Source organism: Electrophorus electricus, chromosome 1, assembly GCF_013358815.1.
Source record: "Electrophorus electricus isolate fEleEle1 chromosome 1, fEleEle1.pri, whole genome shotgun sequence".
In the NCBI taxonomy this organism is placed as follows: Eukaryota; Metazoa; Chordata; class Actinopteri; order Gymnotiformes; family Gymnotidae; genus Electrophorus; species Electrophorus electricus.
Window position 1 is genome coordinate 24,763,164 of NC_049535.1, and position 17,464 is coordinate 24,780,627.

The 17,464-nt window shown below is 41.5% G+C and overlaps 2 protein-coding genes across 2 annotated transcripts; one reads left to right on the plus strand and one right to left on the minus strand.

Moving 5' to 3' along the window:
• Positions 1–272: 272 nt before the first annotated feature.
• Positions 273–5,137, minus strand: LOC113576790 (tubulin epsilon and delta complex protein 2). The gene is made up of 9 exons (XM_027009090.2): positions 4,655–5,137; positions 4,474–4,535; positions 3,691–4,222; positions 3,541–3,594; positions 3,320–3,398; positions 2,495–2,645; positions 2,094–2,192; positions 1,357–1,544; positions 273–967 (listed from the first exon to the last, which is right to left on the minus strand). Exons 1-9 carry the CDS (start codon positions 4,753–4,755, stop codon positions 764–766), a joined length of 1,470 nt encoding a protein of 489 aa, XP_026864891.2. The 5' UTR covers positions 4,756–5,137; the 3' UTR covers positions 273–763.
• Positions 5,138–5,234: 97 nt separating this feature from the next.
• Positions 5,235–16,125, plus strand: cfap70 (cilia and flagella associated protein 70). Its single transcript, XM_027009144.2, has 26 exons — positions 5,235–5,376; positions 5,549–5,738; positions 6,269–6,367; positions 6,607–6,692; positions 6,829–7,002; positions 7,313–7,495; positions 7,594–7,688; positions 8,155–8,263; positions 8,526–8,663; positions 8,936–9,094; positions 10,304–10,378; positions 10,476–10,567; positions 10,673–10,733; positions 10,951–11,145; positions 11,685–11,816; positions 12,290–12,415; positions 12,496–12,629; positions 12,805–12,920; positions 13,032–13,232; positions 13,481–13,668; positions 13,940–14,092; positions 14,625–14,786; positions 14,881–14,970; positions 15,527–15,628; positions 15,719–15,766; positions 15,933–16,125. Exons 1-26 carry the CDS (start codon positions 5,311–5,313, stop codon positions 16,014–16,016), a joined length of 3,258 nt encoding a protein of 1,085 aa, XP_026864945.2. The 5' UTR covers positions 5,235–5,310; the 3' UTR covers positions 16,017–16,125.
• Positions 16,126–17,464: the final 1,339 nt, after the last annotated feature.

Below are 17,464 nucleotides of genomic sequence, written 5' to 3' on the forward strand. Positions count from 1 at the left end.
GGGACGTTTCCCGTCAGCTTATAGTCACCCTCACCCATCACTTAAAATGCCATTTTGTTGAATTTTGATCAAACATTTAAATTCATAAATCTCATACATCTTTTACAGATAATGAATGCTTATGGTGCCTATTTTAACAAGTACTATATATGTCTTACAGGCAAATCATGCATATGCCATGTTTTCTGAAACTCTTGGGCTTTTTAAAGTTGTAGTTTTCAATTTGGATAAAACCAAAAGCAAAGAATACTGGTTGTAAGGACAGAGTGTACAAAAAAACTGCTTATTTAATAAAAATGCTCTACAAGGAAAAGCAGGGAAAATAGTAAAAATGTGCAGTACAGGAATGCTCAAGACAATCAAGAAAGACCTTTTATACTTTCATATCAACAAAAGGCAAACAGTGTTCCCTGCTGGTGAAAATGTAGCACTACATGACCCAAAGCACGTATTGACAATGTCTTCGCGAGAAATTCATATTTTTGAAGTAAAAAGCCTCAATAAGATGCCGAATCATTTTCTGAAGAAATGCTTTTTTTTTTTTTTGGTGGGGAAAAAATAGTAAACAGAAAAAATTATTAAAGGAAGACCAGCTGGCAGCTTTATTTGTGCTTCATCGGAACAGCTGCAGGCCCTAAATTCCCAGTACTTAACACAGCAGATAAGAGGCATTTGAGAAAACATCCGTCAGACGATGGCACACACCAAAAATCTTCTCTAACTGGGGGTTGAGGATGATGGCCTCGGATTAGTTCTCAGGGTTCTAAAAAGGTTTTTGGTCACTGTGGACAATGGGACCAAAGCCATCTTTCTTTGTTTGATCTCGTTTGGAGTCCAAAACCAGGGCAGGAAACCGTGTGCCCTCATCTGCAAGGAGTGAATATGCCCCACGTAGCACAGTAGCACTGGGACTGCCAGTTGAGGGCTGCCTGCCCATCAAACAGGGGCTGACAGTATCAGACATGGCCTGCAGAAAACAAAGAACATACCATAGTATTCAAACAAATCAAAAGCCAAGACTTGCCATCCTGGTTTTCTATACATTTGGAAGAATTTCTTGTGGGAAAGCAGAGGCCCCATCATATTTTACAGTGCTCATGAGGATGAAACAGCCTACTTTAAAGAGCCCCTAAAAGCAATGTGTCATAGGGGACAAGGGCTCAAAATTAGTTCAATTTGGGGACATTGGACAGGGTATAAACTGGAAAAAGGAAAAAAAAAAAAGCTCATGTATACATAAACAACAAATTAACTCCCGGATAAATAATCTCTGTGCCAAATCATGCTCCACATAAAGAGTGCAAGCCTTCATCAACCTCTGCATCTCAACTAAGAACCCCCCCCCCCCCCTTTGACCTGGTGCAGGCGGATCTCCAGCCGCAGCTGGTCGACGCGGAGTCGCAGCACAGCCAGCTCCTCCAGCTCAGCTTGGCTGCTGTAGGACAGCACAGGAGGCAGGCAGGCTCGGCCTGGTTCGGCCCGCTCACCTCTCCAGCGCAGTGTGCACTGTGGCCCCCACCAGGGCTCATTCCCCCTCTCCCACTCTGAGGGAAACAAGATAATTTCAAGGAGCAGGACAAAGTATTCAGGACAAATAAACAACTTATTTGTGGTAGTGGATGTAGAATATTATGGGAAGATGCACTTTTGATCCGGCTGAAGAAAGACATCTTATTGCAAGTCTTGTTCCAGTTCCATTTTCCTATTGCCTTATTAGGAAAGTAGGCCTCCATCCAAGATAATCAGGATTGCAAGAATAATTGCAAGCATACACTGTGATAATGACCAATTCCTCATGACATAGTAGGAACTCATATGTATGCATCTCAGGATCTACTGGAATTTCCTTGGAATTAAGAGAAGGTCCAGAATAACAAATAATGAGGCTTGTTTCAGTTTGGAAAGTCAAACGTTTATGACAGTAGTCAGTAGGCATGGGCAGAACAAAAAATGCTGCACTCTCAAAGAACAAAAATTCTAACATGGGACAACACTGCACACCTACCTGTCCCAATGTACTGTAAATACAGAACCACTACCCACTGTCTCCATTCTGAGTCTGTATCCCCAATCAGAGAATGTGTTTTACATACCTTTTTTAAGGTAGTTGGCATGCTTAATGACTTTAGCCATCATTCCTTCCAGACCTTCCAGCATTAGCAGAGATTCATACTCCCTCTCCATTGACATTTCTGTATGCGCACACAAGCACAAGAGAGAGCGAAAGTCACCACTGGGGTAACACTGCTTTCCAGTACCTGTCAGAATACCCAACACATCACTGCTCTGGCTTTAAAGAAAACGGGACCTTTAGATCAATTATTCTTTGAATGATGGGTCTGAAACCTTTAACTGCAATTCACATTACATCAGTCCCAACGGTCTCACTGCTCATATCACTGTCTCTCCTCCTACACACTTCTGCCATAATCTCTCAATCTCTTTAATAACGCTCTCTCTCTCGCCCCCGGTCTGTTCTTCATAGATCTGGCACCTGGATCCTTTCCCGACGCACAGGCTGCGAAACGCTGGTGGCCCTGGAGCTCAGCGTGGTAGCAGTGAGCCAGGTCTAGCCCCAGTTGCACGAGGGTATCCAGCTCCGATGCCCCAACTACTGCCTGGGTAGAGGGTTGGTCTATGGGGAACTGGTGAAACAAAGGGTTAAGGATCCCAGACATGTCAACTGTCCTTCAGAATTAGTCTGTTTTTCACCCTCTACTGCTTGAGATTAATATATAAAGTCTTCACTTAAGCCTCAGTACCACTCAAGGAAATATCCACAGGGAAATACAGCTGGGGAGGGGAGTAGAACCTAAGTAGCATAATGTTATTGTTGTCACACAGGAGAACAGAGGTGCAGAACACCACTGCTGACTACCAAGCCATCAACGGGTGAGGGCTAGGATACTGTCTGGCAGCCCAAACTTAGAGGAGCAACCGAGGTTCAAGGGCCTTACTCAGGGGCCCAACAGCAGCGGGCCTTGAACCAACAACCTCCCAACGAGAAGTCAAGCGCCTTAACCACTACCCCATAGCATGCTAATTGTCTAAAGCAAAGTTGGATTAATGATTAGAAAATTCCTAAACTGTTGACTAGCTACTGACATTGTACTGACATGTTTTTAAACCAAAGATTCCCATGTCAGTGCTCAGGGATCACCAGCAGTTGTGCCAAGATGCTATGACAACCTGCCCTGCAATTGCCCCCTCTGAAGACTGATTAGCAATGATTAACATTTCTGAAGTGAAGCAGTACCTTTAAAGGAAAAGTTGAAAACAAAAAAAACAAACCTTTAATCTGGTACTTTTGTAAGGATACAGTGCTGATAAGTCTCTCTTTAAAGAGGTCTCTCTCTGGCACAGGAATTGAGTGTCTGCTCAGAACTTTGTTCCACATTCTATTGAAAGAGATGCAAATTAGCATATATTCTATGTATTTAGATGGAGCAAAATGCATAACAATGAAGCTTGGTGCTGATAGTAGAGGAATGCAGGTTTTTGCCCAAAACGACCTTATTTAGAACAGAATATAAAACTGACCGGTCCTTTTTTGCCCTTTGTGCTCTCCATACAGGTAACAAAGGAGAAGGCACCCTGAAACACAGAAACATCAATCATTATTTGGGGGTTTCCAACAAGCAGCTGTTTTTTTTGTTTGTTTGTTTTTTTAAAAGCAGATGTTAATCTTACCATTGCTCTTTTGGACATGACATTGGACGTCTTGTTTTTAACTCCCTCTTGTCTAAGAGAGACGTCCTCTGTTCATGAGAAGGTGGATTTAGGGTGACCTTCTCCATTACGGAGTCTCTGGAACGACTCTTACATGATTTGTTCTGGGCATCTACTCCAGAAGCCTGTGCTGAAGCAGAGGTTGTGGGCAACCGTTTCCCTTTGGCGGCAAGCCGAGCTGATGCTCCTCTCTTAACCAGAGCAGGACGCTTACAAACAGCCCCCTTGACAGCAATGTTTTTAAACGATGCTCCATACTGGTGACAGCTCTCTTGCACTTTGCAAGAAGATGACTTTTGCGGCTTTCTTTCATCCACATCATTAACGGAGACCTTTCTGGCAGTGGTACAGCTGCCCTTCAAGCCTGCATGGTGTTGTTTTTGGCCATCTGCACCACTGTCTCTGGTCACTGCAGAACTGCAGCGAACTTTCAGTGCCTTTTTCAGAACTTGCTCCAATAACTCAATCTCTTGCTTCTCTTGCAGTGGAATGTCTGGAAAATAAGAAAAATTAATAGCGTTTTACTATTATACGATATATGCAGAATTATCATATGCATAGGCGTAAAATAATGTATATGTTAATCTGGTAAAGTTAGTTGGTTAAAGGGAAAGTTTGGCCAAAAATGCCAACTTAGCTAGCTAGCTAACAAAAAGCAAAGGTTCTACGCCAGCAATCGTAGCTGACTCCATGAACTCATGGTTAGCATTGCGAACTTTCCATTTCAGTAAGGTTCTCTTTTACCATCATCTTTGACGTTAAAGCTGCATGACTCTTCTGTTTCACTACCCTTCAGACGCATTTTCCTAGCAAAATACGAACAAAACAAGATACATTCAATATGATCTAAAAGTTGTTTCCCCCGACGAACATTCCCGAAAGAATATGTACAAGCATAGCGGTCTAAAAGCTAACATATACTTACATGGAGCGCAAAATGTCCCTGTACTGTTGGATCGTTTCATTGAGCCTCGCCTCTTCTGCCTTGCACATGTTGATGGCTTCATTCATAAGTTCAACAGACATATCAGCAAAGGAAATGTACAGTAATGTAGCAACAGCTGGCTAGCTAACTGCAATCAATAATAATTACTCGATCCATAAAACCTATATAATTACAGGAGTTTTCTTTCACAGGCAATCAACCTAGATTAGACTAATTCAGATAGCTAGTTAGTTAGCGTTAAGATAATCAAGTCTTTTTCAAGTAGCGTCAGGTTAACCCGCCTCCAGAGAAACAGAGAAAATCTCTTGGTGTCAGGCCAACACAGAATACTTATTTCCCAAAACTGTTGCTGATTCAGCTCGACAGTTCTAAATAGCGTTTTTATAGTTGTCGAGCTATGTTTTAATGCGAAAATAAAAGTTGTTTAGCTCACTAGCTTAGTAAATATCTGCTCGTGTACTCTCAAACGGAAGCTAAACTAAACGTGATCTGTAAGCACCTCGCGAGACAAAGTATGGTTACTATGGGAACATGTATACGCTTTTCAACGAGGGTGACAGAAAAGAACACATTTTGATTTTTCTTCTTTGTTAAACTGTTTTTATACTGCTTTGGTTCAACTACTTTTTTTCAGCATGGACCCTTATCAAGGAGCAGTTGGCGTTCCAGTACATGTAACTGTGTTACGAGGAAATAATTTGGTATGAAACCTTAATGTTTATATGCAACATTAGCATCTAGCTTGACGCTTCTTTCAACTAATCATTCAACTTGTTTGCTAACCTAACGCTAGCTAGATGGCAAGAAATCTTTCCGTTATAATAATTGGATTATAACGATATAATCTATTTTTATAACGTTACATTACTGCAGTTCCAGAGAGGCAATAAAAACGAGCCTTTTCTCAACTTTGTCCGCGCTGAATTTAATGGGACACAACTGGGAGACTCACAAAAGTGTGATGCGGCTGTGGATGAGAGCGTGAATTACAACTTCTTCTGCAGCTTTGAATGTTCGGAATCAGCCCATACTCTGGATGACCTGGCACAAAAACCTGTCATATGTGAGTTACTAAGTCATTCTGGTTTTTTTCAATAAATTCCGTGGTCTCCAACAATCAAATAGTCTGTAAGTAAATCTTTCATCCATCCATTTGTTCCTTCACTCTTTACTTTAGCCAACAGTCTAATTAATGCTGTATAACATATGTAATATTGCCCTCAGCAATAGAATGTTGCAAAAGACGGTTATAACAGCCTTAGTTATTTGAACAATCTGAGAGTTGAGTTTGCAGAAATGTGCAACATGTTCTGTGTATGCATGCTTACCGTTTTTGTTGATCTTGATTTCTTTGATGTTCTTGAGCATCCTTCCAAACCTTAGCAACGTCCAAGGTGCAAACGTTTCACTGAAATTGTGCAGCTGTATCTTTGAATTGATTAGGTATAAAATAAAAAATGAAATAAAAGTATGAAATAATATCATCACAGTGTTTTGTTTATACATGCAGATCTAATCTTAATTTTCCCTATTTGAAAAGTGTGACCTGAGGACAGAGCTAACAGAAACATATTTGTCTTTGGGACTCACCAGTAACGGTAATTGAAATCTTACCAAAGGAGAAGAAGCAAAAGGAGGAGAAAACTTGTGTTTTGGGCCAGGCTGTTGTAGACCTGCTCCCTCTGTTGCATGGTAAGACCTTAGCATTTACTCACTACAGTCATGTAAGTATAATAAATGTACTTTTTTTAAAGACACTGACTTTGTAAAGTTTCAAACTCATTTGCATAGATTATCCTAAATTGTAAAATCATGCTCAATGGTAGTCACCAGGTCTTATTCAGAGTTTATCTCTGCTTGGGCTGAATGATTTTAGTACTGCTTTGTTAGACTGCCGATTTAGAAGAGATTGTGGTGTATATGAACTTTAGGGAAGTGCAGCTTCTCTTCTACTGTGGTACTTCATCCTTTGCCAGGATTACCTACTGAGATTGACTCATTGGACAGAGGAATTAAGGTAATATAATCCTGGATTGATGCTGATTTCATTAAAGGAATATTAAAGGTAGAAAAACATTCCCAGATTCCTGATCTAGTTCTCACTCTACCAAATTTTAATTAATATTGGATCCACTGGCATGCTCATTCCACAGCCAACACTGGAAGTCATGGTCAGTGTTCAAGAGCCTTTGCTTTCAGATGCCCAGCTTTCAGAGTCCAATCTGTTAACAGTCACTGTGGAGACAGCCTTCTCTGTGCCTGAGGTCTGGAGCCCTGGTCCGCCTTCCAGTTATGTAGCTGCTATGCAAGTCCCCCTCATGGCAGAGGTAGGAAAGAAACAGCTAGTATCATAGGAACACCCCATATCATGTTATGGCCCATGTTTACACTAATGAATAAATAAATGGCAGAGTTTCAGGAATTTCAATGCTCTTTCATATTCTAACCTCTAGAAACTCATCAATGTAGTGCAATATTTTCTTTCTTTTTAAAAGGGTACCATTTTGGATGTTTTTAGGTTTGCATGAAAAACCTTTAATTAGCCAACTCTTCTTCTATGTCTATTTAAGTCACTAAATGGTTTCATAGTTTTGCAGTTATGTCAGGATTATCCCAAAACATAATTTTCTCTTTCAGAGAGAACAGATATTGTTGTTCTCCGATGGTGTATTAAAAATGAGTGGCGAAAGAGAGCCAGTACCTCGACCCAAAAAGTGGCCCCTTGGCCCACTCCTGGCCCCAGATGCCCAATTCATCCCTGGGGTGTACATTGAAAGTGAACCCTCTGATTTGGAGGATGGAGACCTGAACAGTGAAGAGGTATGCTGAACCATTTAGAGTGACCTAGGAAAAAAAGACTTTCTATTGTACAATATGGCAGTGCTTGCAGGCTGGTTGATAACCTGTGTGTGTGGCAGGACAGGGAGTTTCGAGCTGAAGCTGAGTGTAACAGGAAAAGAGTGAGCTGGGACACAGAGCACCGTTGCTTTATGGATGCCGAAGGAGCTGCATGGTGATGATTGTCCTTTATATTAGAGACCACGGCTCTCCACTTAACTCCCATAAGGGATCCCTCAATTTGCACCTTGCTCTACATTTACCTGATACTTTTATCCAAAGCAACTTACAATTATGACTGAATACAACTTGAGCAATTGAGAGTTAAGGGCCTTGCTCAGGGAGCCAACAGTAGCAATTTGGCAGTGGTGGAGCTTGAACCACCCACCATCTGATTACAAGTCAAGTACCTTAACCACCGAGCTACCACTGCTCTAGTAGGTAGAGGCTCCTAAAGTCCTTGATAAACAGGATGAGGTGAATTAGATTAAGGTTGGACCTTAACCTCTGAGATTAGCACTTCAGGAACAGGGCTTGGGGTACTTGCTAAAGAGCCCAACAGATATGTCAAGAGAATCTACTACTTCTTGCATTTTAAAGTTTTCCCTCTAATGACAGCACTCTCCGATCCCGTCTCCCAGTCTGACCCGCAGGATCATCGAGTGCAGATGGTGGCCAGTGGAGATCATGAGGGCTCCTCAGGCCGGAGGTGCCAAACTAGGTGCAGGCAAAGCAGGCAAAGACAAACCCGTAAGAAAAGCAACCAGTCTGTCAAACATGGAAGAACTATGCAGCAGTCTCTTAATATGCTGTGTCCATTTACTGTTATCATCATACAGACTGACAGAGCACAGAGACATGAGGCTTGAAGCATTCAGCAGCCTTCTCCAAATAAAAGTGCTAGTCTAGAATAATTTTGTGCTCTGCTTTTTTAGTGAACAGTGTTGCATAGATAAGTGGTTGCTACAGCTCTAATAGGATTAAAAGCTCATTATGATTTTGATGTACACAGCAAGCGGAGGATGAGATTCAGATTCCCTTTCATGGAGTGGCCTATGTGGACTTGGCACCACTGTTGTACCCTGGCGTAAAACATATCCACGGGGCATACTACCTCCACCCATTCTATGACTCAGACCTCTTCATGAAGGTGAGAAAAGAGCAATTTTTCTCTGCCATCCCATTATATGTACTTGTCTCATTACTATCTACATGTGGAGACTACATGTGAATTGCTCATCAGATCTGTTTGATGCTTAAAAACACATCTGCTAATGAAAACTCATTTTTCCTGCTGTTTATTGCCTCACTCCTTGGCAAGCTTATGTATCATTTATACTCTGCCCCCTTGGCATTGTGTCTAAGGGATGTTATTCTTGCTTTGGCTCACATTGTTTATGGTAAATCCCAAAACTGCCGAAGACCAAGAGGACCAAGAGTGTTCTGCGTGAGAGCATAAGGGCTCCAGCGGCCCAGGGCCGGCCCCGCCCCCCCTCCTCCATGAGCTCCTGCAAGGCTACACCCAGTAAAGTCATCGACACCCAGAGAGGAGGCAAGGACAACAGAGAAGCTCCCAAGAAGGTACCATTTTACAGGACATCCATTAGCATATGCTATTGTGGTTGTATACAAATTCCCAGTTCACTAGAAAGGGCCTTGTTGTATGGTCTTTGTAGACTTCAAAATGTGTCATCCAGTTTGTCATCAGTGTGTAATCCAGTGTGTCATCAGTCATTACAGAACTGACTATTCAGTTATCATAGCAATCTAACAAAGATTATGTGCACAGTTATGAGCCCTCAAAGTACTCCAAGAGCCCAACTTCAAGAATTTATCTTAACAGTCCTGCAGGCAGGGTTCATAAACAGTAGTCCAGCATATATTACCATGAAGGTCATCAGAATTTGTTGCCCATGAATATGTACCTAGTTGTATATTTTTTTCACTTTGTATCCAGTTGTAGTGAAAGTTGGAGTGGAATGACTATATCAGTGCTGCTGTAAGTGGCTTTGAAAAGCATGTGATAAGCAAAATCATATCATGCTGGATAAATAGAAAAACGATTTAATGCATCCCTTCATTAAGCTGACTGGAGATGCAGATGCCCAATTACAGCCTCCCATGTGACACTGGGTTTAGTGTCTGCTGTCCCCCTATTATTGGATTCGGACATGCAGCAGGAGCTAGCTTCCCAAAGCAGTTAGCTTTACAAGCGGCAGATTGGTGGCCTCATTGCAGAGGGGTGAATCATCATCATATTAGCTAAGCAGCACTACCTCCCCTATCGCCCCACCAGCACTACCACACACACACACACACACACACAGAGTGGCAGAAGGAGCACAGAGCCACTCCACCAACAGAACATCTGACGCTGCAGCTGCCTGCCAGACAAACACACACACACACACACACACACACACACACACACACACACACACACACACACACACACACACACACTCTCACTCTCTCTCTCTCTCTCTCTCTCTCTCTCTCTCTCTCTCTCACCCACGCCTCGTCATACATTCACGGACACACACTCACTCTCACACACACATGCAGACTCTATCTAACATACACACACTTGCTCGCCCACTCTCTCTCCCTCTCTCTCTTTCATGATGTTATGCTATAATTCATTAACAAGCCTTATGAGCAGGCAAATATTTTTGCTTAGGCACCGTGCATAACATTCATGACATTGGTGTCTGGTGAACGCAGTCTTCTGGAGAGCAGACAGTATGGTAAATTAACATAGAAGAGGCAACTGATATCCTTTCTTTATAGACAGGTACCCAGGGAAAACCAGCCCAGGCTGAGAGTCTGATAGATGTTGAACTGCAAATGAATGCAGAAGGACAGGTCAGTTAATTTAAGACAAATCCAAAATCTGGAATTCTCTTTGTCCATTACACTGAGCCTCATTTAAACTTATTGGGAAACTGCATCATTATGCTAGATGTATGCAGATTCAAGATCATACATCATTATTGAAATTACCTTGGAGAAACCGTTGATTCCAAAGAGGCCACCAGAGGAGCTGGCAAAACGGTAAAATGGAATCTTATAAACGTTCTCATTCAAATTTATGATATTTCATTATTTTCATCAGTTTATGAATGTACATTTACATTTTAATGAATGTTTATGCTACAGAGTGATGGAATTGATTCCCACCAGGCCTTCACTACCCCGATGCCCAGTCGGAGCAGAAAGAGTAGGAGTAACACACACTGACACATGCACACACACCCATACAAACACTATATATATATATATATGTGTGTGTGTGTGTGTGTGTGTGTGTGTGTGTGTGTGTGTGTGTGTGTGTATATATATATATAAAATCTATTTTGATTTCACATTGTGGTAAATTGGTCCCCCCTGGTGACCAGAGACAGAGCAGTTTGTAAGCAGTGTTGAAACTCTTGCAGGCAGTGCAAGAGTACAAGGCCCAGATAGCAAGTGTGGCGGCACAGGTATTGGAGGAGTACCAGCAGATGTTTGGAGCTGCGTTTGTCGCCGGAGCTGAACCTCTGGATCCCACCACCCAAGAGCAGCGAAAGAGCCAGCTGTTTGGAGAGCTTAACTGCTCAGGGAAGTATTTTGCCTTTAAGGAGCAGATGAAGGTGAGCTGGTGGGGCCTAATGACTACACAAAGAAAATAAGCAATTATTGATAATGAGGATAAGACTATGGTTTGCTATGTAACCAAAATCAGAATATGAACGACTTCTTTAATTGGTACCTGTTATGTAAAGCAGTTTGCTTTGCTATGATTGAAATTGCTCAGCAGAGTATAATGTTGGCAGCACATGAGTGCAAAGATATTTCAACTATGGGATAAATACACATAAAGATAAAGACACAGGGCAAGAAGACAACAACACAATTTACAGCATATACATAAGTAACACTTGGGATAACTATACATGGTGCAAGAGTAAAAAAACAGATATCAGTCACCCACCCCCCAAAAAATAAAAAATTTAAATTGTAAAACAATCAATAATATTTTTTAGGGAATTTTTAGGGAAATATTGCTCTAGTGAACTTGAGTTTGATTTTATTTGGTTGCTTTACCCAACTTCTAACACAAAGGAATAGACGAATTACATATGAGTAGAGTGACAAGGTTTCCTGCTGTGTGTGGCACTGGCATGCTCAGTATTCGGTGGTGCGGATCGTGCGTGAGAAGATGCTGAGGACCGAGGCGTTCACCGAGCCAGAGCAGCTGCAGGCATTTCTCAGTCAACTCTACATTTTCCTGGTGGATGAGATGCATGTGGCACTCAACAAGGTTCTGACCAGGCAACAGAGCAGTCTGCTTGCTTCTGCCTGCTTCAGTGTTCACCCTCTGCTGTACACTACCGCTTCAGTGTTCACTCTCTGCTGTACACTACCGCTTCAGTGTTCACCCTCTGCTGTACACTACCGCTTCAGTGTTCACACTCTGCTGTACACTAACGCTTCAGTGTTCACCCTCTGCTGTACACTACCGCTTCAGTGTTCACCCTCTGCTGTACACTACTGCTTCAGTGTTCACCTTCTGCTGTACACTACCACTTCAGTGTTCACCCTCTGCTGTAAAGAAGTCCTTTCTTTCTCTCATAAAGACACTTCACCCAAAGATGCTACTGCTAACAAAACTTTAGACAAATGTGACATAGTGGCACTCTAACTGCTGCTCAGTGTCAGCCATGCTTGTCCTTTTTGAAGAGTGTATAGCTTTCATCTGATGAGGGTCAGCCCTTCACTCTGACTCTTTTTCAGACCCTGACAGCAGATGTCCAGGAGGTCCAAGCTCAGCCACTGCTAGACTGTGCTCAACTCATACATTTTGCCAGGGAGGCAGAGCTAAACGGGGATTACAAGCTAGCCGCACACTATTACAAGGAGGTACATCTCCCCCTTCTTGCTTCTTAATGTTTTCATGTGATGAACCATTGGGTTATGCAGCTCTGTCTCACTCTCTGCAGCGGCTAGCACGAGATCGGAGCAATCCATCCCACTGGTTTGATTATGGTGTGTTCTACATGCTCACAACCGACTACTCAAAGGCCGAGGAGTGTTTTCGTACGGCTGTGTCCATTGACCAATCACACGTATCCAGGTAGGTGCTAGCCATAACATCCTATATAAAAACTCCTCCTCATGCACATAGATTACATGTAGCCCTGAACTATATAGGACTTTCAGTAGATTTAGTGGACATTCACATTAGGAAGTTGATCTGTACCTGGAAAGACATTCAAATCGGCACTTATTTTGTCGCGCTGTCTTTGCAGTTTGCTAATGTGTGGGATTCTGTCAGAAATGAACGAGCAGTATGAGGAGGCTGGGACCTTTCTCGAGGGTGCCACGTGTATCGACCCCAGCAGCGTGATTGCCTGGACTTTGTTTGGTAAAATCAGGATGAGAGAAATTCCACTTTCAAATGAAATTCTTTGATTTGTCTCTTAAAATAAGGAGTGACAAATCATTAAACACCTTAGTGTCTTTTGCTTGTGTGTAGGGTTGTTCTACCTGGCCCAGGAGAACTTCATCCAAGCAGAAATGGCCTTTCAGGAAGCCACCAAGCAGCTGCGAGCTCCCCTGCAGAAAAGCCCTGTGTGTGGACCAGATCCAACGGGCAATACTTCCTCACCCGCACAGGATGAAGAGAAGGAGGAAGTGGGCACTACAGAGTCTCCAACTGACCAGGAACACAAACCAGGTGAACTGTTGTTTGCTCCCCTGCTCAGATGTACTTAAGCTTTGTATTTGTACAGCCTACTTTATTCAGAGGACTCTTAAGTAATTGGAATTTGGCTATAAATGAAACAATGACTGAGGTTACCGTTTCATTAAAAATCCTGCGCTCTGGAGTACAAGCCAAACAAAAAAATGTGTCATCATCCAGTCATATATCTAACTGAATGTCGCCGATGTCTAACAGTTTAGCTAACAGTGTTGCTGATGCAGCAGTGGAAGTGCTTGGTGAAACAGAAGAGGCCAGGATCCAGACTAGTCACGTGATTCAACCAGAAGAGGGTGACAAAGTAAATGCAGATGATAAAGCTACTGTGCTACAACATAATACCACCACCAGACTCAACACCACCATCTATATGGTGACAGTGAAGTTTTTACTGAGGAATTATGCATTACAGGTAAGCACCCAAGTTACACAACACACTGTTCCACATTATTATAATTATTTTGCTATTGCATGTGCTGCCTGATCACACTTGTTGATCGAGTAAAGCTCGGAAAATTCCACATTTATGTATGGGAGTTCATTCAATCTTTAGTACTGCTCTGTAAATTGTGCCCTACAGAATCACAACTCTTTCTCCTACTGTGTTTATTAATAATGGTATAATTTACCCTTTGTATACTGTATGCTGATACCAATATACTGACTTTGTGTATGTGCTCAAGATGGCCCAGAGGGCTTTGGCTCAAGAGCTGCTGTGTCCAGATGGGGGGCCAAGCAGCTCATATCATTTGGCCCTTGCCCATGTGCAGCTGCTCCGAGGAGAGTACAGCAATGCTGGGGCTAGTCTGCAGGAGGCCCTGAGTGACAACATCCAGGTATACACTCTGTCTTCCATGTATAAAGTCAGTAAGCTTGCAGTAAGACCACTTTTGTCCAGTTAGAAGGACAAGGAACTATTGAGTAAAAAATGGTAAAGAAATTTGTGACTTACAGTATGCATACAGTATTTCAGTGGTATAACAAAGGCCAGATCTGCTCACTAGCACCACCTGCTTCTTTAAAGGTAATCAGTCAGCTTTTAAATACGGCACTGCTATACTTTTGCTATACTTTTAGCTTGTAGGTTTAGAAATTTGGCAGAAATTCCATGTATTTTTTGGAACGCTCAAGTTCTTTTTAAATTTCTTTGTTTAGCTGTGCAGAACGTTGACCACTTTATCACACCATGGAGCAGCACCATACAAATGACTATATTACCTTTGAAAACAGAAAACCTAACTAATAGGCAATGCATTCCATTTTATTTTTGTATTGCTGAAGTAAACTTTAAAGCTTGGGTTAAGATCAGTGCTTTTTCTTCTTTAAGAAAGTAGACAATTTTGTACATTTTGTTTGGGTTGCACCTAGAATCCAGACATATGGGCCCTGTATGGTCACTGGTACTACTTGGTGAAGGACTATCATCAAGCTCAAAAGTGCTATGAGAGAACACTGGACTTTGTGACAGATGCTTCCGATACACATCATATCTACATCCGACTGGGCTCCATCTACTTACAGAGTGGAGAGGTGAGATGATGGCCCTGTTTACACCACATGTCCTATAACATAACCCAACTGAAAGCTTTTGTTATATATTTGATCTGATTAACATCCTTCATAGTATGAAAAAGCCAAGCCCATATACCTCCGTGCCTGTGGAAGCTCTCCGTCCTGTTTCACTTGGCTAGGGCTGGGCAGCGCCTGCTACAGGGTAGGTTCTTAATTACTTCCTCATCCACAAAAGAATGGACAGTGATGTCACAAACGTGGGTACTATCATCTGTAGCGCATCGGTAGGCAGCTATGAGCACCTCTGAACCTTTTAAGTCACAAAGTGACTCTGGGTGACTGTGTCTAGTACAGCTGCTCCTGAGACTGTCCACTGTCCAAGACAAGGTCTCATTATTCAGGTATGTGAGGTGATTGAACACAGAAGTAAAACTGAACTCCACAGATAGAAATGTGATACAAATAAATCAGTCTGCTGTTTTGTCAGTTTTGGCCCAGCCAGTGTGCCAGATTGACAAAGGAAATCTGTGGCTATAAATTCTAGCACTCCGTTTGAATTTCTGTTGATAGTGATATGGCTATCTGAATTACATCTTGTTGCTTTGGCTCACTGCACTGGGCCCATAGTTAAGTGTGTGTGTGTGTGTGTGTGTGTGTGTGTGTGTGCGTGTGTGTGCGTGTGTGTGTGTGTGCGTGTGTGTGTGTGTGCGTGTGCGTGTGTGTGCGTGTGCGTGTGCGTGCTTCTGCTGTGGAATTAGCTTGGGGAGCTGGCAGAGGCAGAGGATGCCCTGACTGAAGCCAACATTCTTGATAATGGGAACCCAGAGGTCTGGGGCTACCTGTCATTGGTTTGTTTAAAGGTAAGCAACAGAGGAAGGACTGTCAGTAATTAAATATAGATATTATATAATAAATTGTTTACTTAACATATGTTTACATTTCCTTTTCAGACTGGAAGGAAAGTGGAGGCTGAGCAGTCATACAAGTATGCTTTAAAGGTTGGTCTATCCTCTTTGAATGTCTATATGTTATATATTTGAATGTGATTACTTGTTAAAAGGAAACCTAAAACCATTATGTAACAAATGCATACAGAAAGGCTTAGCTGTATAAATAAACAATAAACAACTTATGGACATTTTTTTTTTTTTCTGTACTTCACAGTTCAATTTACCAGAAGAGCCACTTCTACAAGAGATCAAAGAGCTGCAGGCTCATGTTGGATTTGGAAACCCTTGTTTTCGATAACACTTATCCAAACAACTGTTTGCTCTTTTTGGAGTAGTACATCTATTTTTTCCCTAGCAGGTACATTGGTAGATAATAAATTTGATGTAACTTCATGTGTTAACATTAATTTGTCATTTTTTTGCATAGTAGTAATTAATATTTTACTTATTTATAGTACAATGTTGTACAGTACAATTGAGTATATATAGTTAATAAAATGTTTACTATAGTACAAGAACACACACACACAGTAGTGACCTTCCATTGACATGATTACTTTAGCTAATGCTACACCTCAATTTTGCTTTTAGATTTTCAAATGAAAATACCAATTTTTAAAGGTTTCCACAAGGTAACAAATCTGATATTCTTATCCTTGTGGGGACATTTAGTACCCATGGAGATATATAAACACAAACATTTGGTATAATATTTCATTAGCAGTTCATGAGGGGCCATGTAGGGTGAAATCAGTGAAACACTTGTTCACACGCACACTACTTGCACATACCTAGGAAACACTTGCGCATACATATGAAACATTTTCATATAAATAGCCTACTACTTACATTTGCGTATGTTAACTTGCACTTGCATATAAATGTACATTCATTCACTGGTGTGTAAACAGAGTTTCACTATGCTTATGTGTAAAACAATTTTCAGTGCGCCCATAAGTCATTTTATTGTAAAAGGAAGGCAGATATTTAACATTTGTACAGCACGCTCGTGAAAATAAGGTGTAGAGCTGTATATGCTTATGGTATAAGAACTGTGAGTTATGAAAACTTTAAAACTAATTTAAGAGTGCGGGTTATTGATCGGACATAGCTACCAATAGAAACGATAGGATTATGTGCTACGTTATCTTAGTAAATATTTAGAACGAATGTCATCGATATTCTAATAAATAGAATCATCTAATATTCTAATAAATGAGACATACATTCTGAATATTTTCTCGCATACTATAGGCCGATTGGAGGAGACTGACAAACTAACACGTAGCCTAATGGTATGGCATAGCCACGTCGTTACCAACAGGTCTACAAGTTTTATAATCTCATCATTTCTAATTCAGTTAACGCTCGAACGTTTGAGTATAAACTATCCGAACATAGTTCTCGCTACACTGGGAGGGTATTCCAAAATTTGCTTAACATTCTCACTAGATAATAAAGTGTTTTCTAGTGGTGGGACACAAAAATATTGCCTGTGTCAAACAATCCATAGATTTTTTTTAAGTGAAACGATTCCATGGTAATCAAATCCCAGACGCAAACACTGATTATATGATCCGTGGACCAACGAAGAGCGCTTTTATGAGTTGTACAAAATGTTGGTAGAGCTGCAAGAATATTCCTTGAGTAGTGTCTTTGATCTTCAAACTGTCATCTAATCAGAGCTAGACGCTAACAACGATTTTTAGAGACATATCTTTACTATATAACGTTAAATATCTGCCT